Raw genomic sequence first — 8,724 nt, 5'->3', positions numbered from 1 at the left:
CACAGACTCTTAAAGTGTTCCCTTAGTTAAGAAGAAAAGAAAGTTGTTTACAGCAGCGAAAGAGATTTTACAGTGTTAAAATTCTACTGTTTCCATGGAGACCATTGATTTGCGACTTCACCATGGTGACCTGTGGTCGCTAAGCTCTTTTAGTGCAACAGTTTGACTGACTTTAGTGATTCCTGAAGTTTAAGACGGAGATAATGAGAAAAATACTTCAGTGACATTTTAAGGAGAAAACTTAAGGTGTTTGTTTTAAAGAAACTTTAAGTCAGACTTTAAGGAAAATCTTAACTTAAGGTGTTTTGTGCAGCTGGCCCCAAGTCTCTCCAGGAAAACCACACTGAGCTGTGTCTCATTAAAACGATCAATCAATCGATCAATCAGTTCTGCGTTGTGGTTTAAAAGCTGTTTGGATCAGATTTATTAATTTAGTTTCAGCTCATATTTCTTTAGTGTCACTGACGTCACTGCAGGAGAAGACAGACTTACAGCGACTGAATCTCTGTGACATCACAGGTCTGACTCAGAGCTCTCACAGCTGGAACCAGATGTTCTTCCTGTTGAATCCACAGCCACAGATGTGACAGTCAGACCCAGCTGTGTTGCTGCGGAGCTCCACCCCCCACCTGGTGGAGAGTTCTGACAGGTGTGTGTGTGTGTGTGTGTGTGTGTGTGTGTGTGTGTGTGTGTGTGTGTGTGTGTGTGTGTGTGTGTGTGTGTGTGTGTGTCCAGACACCTCAGCTTTAATTAAATCCAGTTTTAAACCGGGGCCAGGTCGTTAGCCGTCTGCTAATGAGATATGAGCAGATCTGGACAGGCCCCCCCGCCCTGTCAGCACGCAGCATGCCGCGCAGGGGGGCGGGGCCGCGGCGTGTTGCTATCAGGTGTTATAATTAAGAGCTTTGTGCGGGTGTGGATCTGTCTTCACCTCCTGCAGGAATGTTGTTGTGTCTGATCCTGCTGCTCCTCCTGATCCCGCCACGTCCCCGTCAGGCTGCGACACCGCACACGCCGCTGATGATGTCATACACAGACACTGTCAACAATCCAACAGTGTTTGTTTACGGACGGAGTCTGACTCTCCTCAGGATTCAAACCCGCAGCTCCTTCAGAAAATCTTTCTTCTGGTTTTAACACCTTAAAGTTTTTACTTCACACTTGAGACACCTGAGGTTTAATTTCTCGTTAGCTGAGGGAGTTACTGAAGGACGCTGTGAGGAATCTCTGAAAGGTTTCCTTAGTTTAAAAGTTGGTTGATTTTACAGCAGTAAAGTTGTTCTGCATCACTCGGGGTTTCTCTTCCTGGGATGAGTTCATCATCTTCCTTTGTCACCAGAAACTCAGACATGTTTCAGTTAAGATACAGTCAGAGGAACCTTTAGTTTTTCCCCTTACCTTTGGTCTTTAAGGTGTTTCAGCGTAACTGATTTTAAGTGATTCCCTAAGTTTAAGACAAAGATAAGGAGAAAACCTTAAATACTCAGGTGAACACTTTAAGGAAACCTTGAGGATAAAACCTTACGGGTGTTTTGTGTATTTTAAGGAAACCTTCACTCAGACTTTAGGGACTTGGATGTGTTGTCGTGTCTTCATCCATCAGTCTTCAGTACAAACACGTGTTGGTCGTTGTGGTGTTTATCCTGAGACATGAGCAGCTCTGACACCGTGACACTGTCCTCAGTGAGGTCCTCAACATGTGTGTTTAAATTCACTCATTATTAAAGTGCAGTTCGTCTTTAATCAGATAAATGAGATAAAAACATGAGACTCTTCCTGTCTCAGCTCAGCAGGTTACTGCAGGTTTCAGATTTGGTCCGTCTCAACTCCTTTTCACAAAACACGTTAGCCTCTCGAAAATTCAAGATGGCCGCCATTTCTGGCAAGGAAATGTTTTTATTTTTGCAATGAGTTCATCCATTATTTTCTCATGAACAATCCAGGTGTCAAATCTTTTCAACAATGAAGAAGGGGAAAAGCTCGCTAACTAGCCTAGCAATATCGAGTTAGCTAGCGAGCTAATGTTGAGACGAGTAGACTGTGGACTCGTACAGAACCTTTGGTTCTCATAGTAAATGATTTGTAAATACATTGTTTCATATTTAATATTTCATATCAGATGTCATAAATTGCACAAATGAAGAAATATCCGAGTTGTGAATTCGACATCCTCAGTCTAAAATCTGAGATTAAAATCTAAGGTCATTGAAATCCGTCTGAGGGGAAACAAATGTTTCCTGTGACAGGAACGGCGGCCTGAAATTTCAAGAGTCTCATGGGATTTTTACCTGTTAAATACGTTTCACAGTTGTAAGATTATTGCAGTTATCTGATGTTTGAACCTGCTCAAACATGATGATGATGATGATGATGATGATGATGATGTTGAACATTGTTGAGATATTTTAAAAATGACTGGAGCAGCGCTTTAAACAGCTGAGCTGGAGTGTGACTCACTGCTGTGGATCTCTGGTATCAGTAGCTCAGAGTCCGTGTGTGTGACCGTGTGTGTGTCCGTGTGTGTGTCCGTGTGTGTGACCGTGTGTGTGTCCGTGTGTGTGTCCGTGTGTGTGTCCGTGTGTGTGTCCGTGTGTGTGTCCGTGTGTGTGACCGTGTGTGTGTCCGTGTGTGTGTCCGTGTGTGTGTCCGTGTGTGTGTCCGTGTGTGTCCGTGTGTGTGTGTGTGTCCGTGTGTGTGACCGTGTGTGTGACCGTGTGTGTGTCCGTGTGTGTGACCGTGTGTGTGACCGTGTGTGTGTCCGTGTGTGTGTCCGTGTGTGTGTCCGTGTGTGTGTCCGTGTGTGTGACCGTGTGTGTGTCCGTGTGTGTGTCCGTGTGTGTGTCCGTGTGTGTGACCGTGTGTGTGACCGTGTGTGTGTCCGTGTGTGTGTCCGTGTGTGTGACCGTGTGTGTGTCCGTGTGTGTGTCCGTGTGTGTGACCGTGTGTGTGTCCGTGTGTGTGTTTACATTGTTTGAACTGTCAGAAACGTGTTGTCATGGGAATGTTTCCTGCTCGCCGATTACAGCCTTCATCTTTTTCACTTTTCTATCATCAGTTTTTCTACACGTCTCTTCCAAACAGCAGCATGTTTATAGAGAAGTCTTTGCATGGGGGGGGGCACTGTGTCAGAATAAAAGAAACAGATGAGAGTCTGTTGTTTCCTGTAAAATAACCGGATGTGTCGGGTGTTTGTCGTTTGCTTGGGTCTGAATGTTGCTGGGCAGCATTTCTCTGTCACTGTCACTCAGCTTTTTTATATCACAGGAGTGGGGGGGGGGGGGGGGGGGGGGGGGGGGTTGCATTGTAAATTAAAATTGACTATAAAAGTTGAACCTTGTGTTTTTGTCTTTCATATTAAATGTGCAGATTGGAGGACGAGATGAAATGATATTACTTGATTGATTATAATGATTGAGTCACATTGAGAACTGTGTGGATCTTAACAACATTAACATGTCTGTAAGAAACTGAAGCAGTTCTTAAGGGAAGAACTTGATCTATTGATTGGACTTTATTTTGAAGGTCCATGTGTTCTCTGATGACGTCACGTCATAGAAGATAAACGCTGGTTTCAGTCAGCTGGTACACGAACCAGCAGCACTCAGCTCTGTGGGATTCACAGTCACCGTCTGTATTTCAAGACATTTTTATTTGTTGGAAGGTCGTCAGAAGATCTGGGCCTGGTTCAGAATCAGGATCTGGTTCAGGATCAGGATCAGAGTGAATCAGATGTTTAACATCTGTTATTCTCTGACAGACGGTGAATCATTGTTGAGGTCATTTATTTCACACAGACAGAAACAGGAACGAGACGCTTCAGCTGATCTCAGGACAGTTTAGAATACACACAGTTGGTCTCAGGACTCTCACATCATGTCTCTGTTTCAAACACCACAGATCTCAGATCAGAGATCAGAGGCATCAGTCTCCACCTGAACCAGAGGTCGTTCCTCTTCAAGTCTGTAACTGATAAAAAGGTCAATATGTCACAATAATAATAACGTATGAACTGACCCAGTTTTAACCCTGAGGAAGTGACTCACTTCCTGTTTGTAAAATCATGTCGATGTTTCAGAAATGATCACATTCTCCTCTTCCTCTTCTTCCTCCTCTTCCTGTTTTTCCTCTTCTTCCTCCTCTTCCTGTTTTTCTTCCTCTTCCTCTTCTTCCTGCTCTTCCTGTTTTTCCTCCTCTTCCTCTTCCTCTTCTTCCTGCTCTTCCTGTTTTTCCTCCTCTTCCTCTTCCTCTTCTTCCTCCTCTTCCTGTTTTTCCTCCTCTTCCTCTTCCTCTTCTTCCTCCTCTTCCTGTTTTTCCTCCTCTTCCTCTTCCTCTTCTTCCTGCTCTTCCTGTTTTTCCTCCTCTTCCTCTTCTTCCTCCTCTTCCTGTTTTTCCTCCTCTTCCTCTTCCTCCTCTTCCTCCTCTTCTTGTTCTTCCTGTTCTTCCTCCTCTTCCTGTTCTTCCTCCTCTTCCTCCTCTTCCTGTTCTTCCTCTTCTTCCTGCTCTTCCTGTTTTTCCTCCTCTTCCTCTTCTTCCTCCTCTTCCTGTTTTTCTTCCTCTTCCTCTTCTTCCTGCTCTTCCTGTTTTTCCTCCTCTTCCTCTTCCTCCTCTTCTTGTTCTTCCTGTTCTTACTCCTCTTCCTGTTCTTCCTCCTCTTCCTCCTCTTCCTGTTCTTCCTGTTCTTCCTCCTCTCCCTGTTTTTCCTCTTCTTCCTCCTCTTTTTCCTCTTCCTGTTCTTCCTGTTCTTCCTCCTCTTCCTCCTGTTCTTCCTCTTTCTCTTCTTCCTCCTCTTCCTGTTTTTCCTCTTCTTCCTCCTCTCCCTGTCTTTCCTCTTCTTCCTCTTCCTCCTGTTTCAGGAAGTTAAGATAAAATATTAGTCCAGTCAGTTGCCATGGTGACACAAACCCACCCAGTGAGTTTAACTGTGTTTAAAGAACTAGTAAAAAAAATGTTAACCCTAACTAAACAAGTTGGAGAGAGAGACAGAGAGAGAGAGACAGGGAGAGAGAGACAGGGAGAGAGAGACAGGGAGACAGAGAGAGAGAGAGACAGAGAGAGGGAGAGACAGTGAGAGAGAGAGAGACAGGGAGAGAGACAGAGAGAGAGACAGTGAGACAGGGAGAGAGACAGTGAGAGAGAGACAGAGAGATAGAGAGACAGGGAGAGAGACAGTGAGAGAGTGAGACAGGGAGAGAGACAGTGAGAGAGAGACAGTGAGATAGAGAGACAGTGAGATAGAGAGACAGGGAGAGAGAGAGAGAGACAGTGAGATAGAGAGACAGTGAGACAGAGAGAGACAGAGAGAGGGAGAGACAGTGAGACAGAGAGAGAGACAGAGAGAGACAGAGAGACAGAGAGAGACAGTGAGAGAGACAGTGAGACAGAGAGAGAGACAGAGAGACAGTGAGATAGAGAGACAGTGAGAGAGAGAGAGACAGAGAGAGACAGTGAGACAGAGAGAGACAGTGAGAGAGAGAGAGACAGAGAGAGACAGTGAGACAGAGAGAGACAGTGAGAGAGAGACAGGGAGAGAGAGACAAAGAGAGACAGTGAGACAGAGAGAGACAGTGAGAGAGAGAGAGACAGTGAGACAGAGAGAGACAGTGAGAGAGAGAGAGACAGTGAGACAGTGAGAGAGAGAGAGACAGAGAGAGACAGTGAGACAGAGAGAGACAGTGAGACAGAGAGAGACAGGGAGAGAGAGACAAAGAGAGACAGTGAGATAGAGAGACAGTGAGAGAGAGACAGTGAGACAGAGAGAGACAGTGAGAGAGACAGTGAGAGAGAGAGAGACAGTGAGATAGAGAGAGACAGAGAGAGAGACAGAGAGAGACAGTGAGACAGAGAGAGACAGTGAGACAGACAGAGAGAGAGAGAGAGAGAGACAGTGAGAGAGAGAGAGACAGTGAGATAGAGAGAGACAGAGAGAGACAGTGAGACAGAGAGAGACAGAGAGAGACAGTGAGACAGAGAGAGAGACAGAGAGAGACAGTGAGATAGAGAGACAGAGAGAGACAGAGAGAGAGACAGAGAGAGAGACAGTGAGAGAGACAGTGAGACAGAGAGAGAGACAGAGAGAGACAGTGAAGTTGGGGGGGGGGGGCTGGACTCATGGGTAAGGCCTGAGTCTGAGCGTTGATGTCGACCTTTTGAAGAGTTAATGTTTAACTTCCAGGTAAAACCTGACCGTCAGTGGCTGGACGTGGTGTTTAAAGTCCAGTTTGATCTGGACAGTTGGACCGGATTCTGTGTCTGTGATGCTACAGTTTGAGGTTCGTGTTTTATATCCGCTGTTTATTTTCTTCTTCATCACTCTGTTATCTCGTTATCTTGTTATTCATCGTTGTCTTTTATTGTTTTTACTTATTATTGCAGCGTTGAGGAGAGAGAGAGCTAACAAGGTGGAAATCCATCCGTCAGGTTTCTGTTCAGTGTGAGCCAAAGGTCTGTCCTCCCCCCTCTCTATCAGCCCACAGAGGGGGAGGGAGGGAGGGAGGGGTGAGCTCGTACCACACTGTCATGTCCCGGAGCGGCCGGAGACTCCTCCCTCCTCCTGGACTGCATATCTACATTAGAGGGGGGGCGTCCTCCAGTCCAGGTCTACACTGTAAACTGTGACATTTCACAGTAAAATCACTTCAGTTAAACACTGACATCAGTTTCTGTTTTTCCTCTTTCTTTATTCACATCTTGCTTTTTTCTTTAAAGCTCCTCCAGTGTAAAGGTCTGTGTCCATGTGTAGTGTGATTATAGATTATAGATCAGCTCTAGCTTCTATATTAATACTGTGAAAGTATCAAAGCCTCAGTCCACAGAGAAATGCACACAGCCTGTATTCAGAAACTGAAGACTGAAACTAACAATGAGCTACTGAACCTCCCTCAGATCCCTGAAACTGACCTTTAGAGCACCAAGGACCAAATAAACTTCCCCAAGGTTTCCCAGAACTTGGTCACTGAAGTTCTGCTGCTAGAACCTCCTCAAGAACTCCTTGAACTTACTTCTTTGATGACCAGGTAATAATCCCCACAGGTTGTTGAAGGTCTGTCAAGGACTGACAGACCTTCTCAAGGACTGACAGAACCTTCTCAAGGACTGACAGAACATTTTCAAGGACTGACAGAACATTCTCAAGGACTGACAGACGTTCTCAAGGACTGACAGAACATTCTCAAGGACAGACAGACGTTCTCAAGGACTGACAGAACCTTCTCAAGGACTGACAGAACATTCTCAAGGACAGACAGACGTTCTCAAGGACTGACAGAACATTCTCAAGGACAGACAGACGTTCTCAAGGACTGACAGATCATTCTCAAGGACTGACAGACGTTCTCAAGGACTGACAGATCATTCTCAAGGACTGACAGAACATTCTCAAGGACTGACAGACATTCTCAAGGACTGACAGACGTTCTCAAGGACTGACAGAACATTCTCAAGGACAGACAGACGTTCTCAAGGACTGACAGAACATTCTCAAGGACAGACAGACGTTCTCAAGGACTGACAGACGTTCTCAAGGACTGACAGATCATTCTCAAGGACTGACAGAACATTCTCAAGGACTGACAGAACATTTTCAAGGACTGACAGAACATTTTCAAGGACTGACAGAACCTTCTCAAGGACTGACAGAACATTTTCAAGGACTGACAGAACATTTTCAAGGACTGACAGAACATTCTCAAGGACAGACAGACGTTCTCAAGAACTGACAGAACCTTCTCAAGGACAGACAGACGTTCTCAAGGACTGAGAGACATTCTCAAGGAGTGACAACCTTCTCAAGGTCTGACAGATGTTCTCAAAGACTGACAGACGTTCTCAAGGGCTGACAGAACCTTCTCAAGGACTGACAGAACCTTCTCAAGGACTTACAGACATTTTCAAGGACTGACAGACATTCTCAAGGACTAACAGAACCTTCTCAAGGCTCCCTGGAGTTTCAAGTCTCTGCAGCCTGATTTTTTTTCTTCAAGGTGAAATAAGGAGCAGAGATGTCAGAGGATGAAGATGTTGGACAAGGAGGAGGAGGAGAGAAGAGGTCGTCATGGTAACAGCTGTAGTCAAGTCCCTCTGAGCCGAAGTGGTTCTGAACAAACAGGAAGCAGCTGGACGGTCAACACAGAGCCACACTACAGCAAACAGCAACGAGAGAGAGACAGAGAGAAAGAGAGAGAGAGAGACAGAGAGAGAGACAGACAGACAGAGAGAGACAGACAGAGAGAGAGACAGAGAGAGAGAGAGAGACAGACAGAGAGAGAGACAGACAGAGAGAGAGACAGAGAGAGAGAGAGACAGACAGACAGAGAGAGAGACAGAGAGAGAGAGAGAGACAGACAGAGAGAGAGACAGACAGAGAGAGGGAGAGACAGAGAGAGAGAGAGAGAGACAGAGAGAGAGACAGAGAGAGAGAGAGAGACAGACAGAGAGAGAGACAGACAGAGAGAGGGAGAGACAGAGAGACAGAGAGAGAGACAGAGGTTAACATCAGAGCAATGAATGAATGAATCACAGTTCAGTGTAAATGTTGTGAATATAAAATAAATGTGAATATTAAACTTTAGTCGAGTGAAACTTGTGACGAGGGAAAAGATTTCCAGGATCAGTGTCAGGTTCGGGACGGTGAAGAAACGTCAGATGTTCAGGATCAACTGATCACATCTTTACGCTCCAAGGTTTGGACCCACATTAGATCATGTTTTTGGGGGGGTTGCAGTGTTA

At 45.5% G+C, this 8,724-nt stretch overlaps 1 protein-coding gene and 1 long non-coding RNA gene across 2 annotated transcripts; one reads left to right on the top strand and one right to left on the bottom strand.

Moving 5' to 3' along the window:
* Positions 1-4,112: 4,112 nt before the first annotated feature.
* LOC130169461 (cilia- and flagella-associated protein 251-like) lies at positions 4,113-4,886 on the bottom strand (the record flags this gene model as incomplete). The annotated part of the gene is given in 1 exon segment (XM_056376247.1): positions 4,113-4,886. A coding segment is annotated over 1 exon segment (774 nt), but the record flags the coding sequence as incomplete, so codon positions are not given.
* A 1,216-nt stretch (positions 4,887-6,102) lies between these two features.
* Positions 6,103-8,218, top strand: LOC130172252 (uncharacterized). Its single transcript, XR_008828243.1, has 3 exons — positions 6,103-6,269; positions 6,373-7,013; positions 7,980-8,218. It is a non-coding gene; the product is annotated as an uncharacterized LOC130172252 (long non-coding RNA).
* The last annotated feature ends 506 nt before the right edge of the window (positions 8,219-8,724 follow it).

The sequence above is a fragment of the Seriola aureovittata genome, chromosome 1 (genome assembly GCF_021018895.1).
Source record: "Seriola aureovittata isolate HTS-2021-v1 ecotype China chromosome 1, ASM2101889v1, whole genome shotgun sequence".
In the NCBI taxonomy this organism is placed as follows: domain Eukaryota; kingdom Metazoa; phylum Chordata; class Actinopteri; order Carangiformes; family Carangidae; genus Seriola; species Seriola aureovittata.
This window is presented reverse-complemented; position numbering and strand designations above follow the sequence as displayed.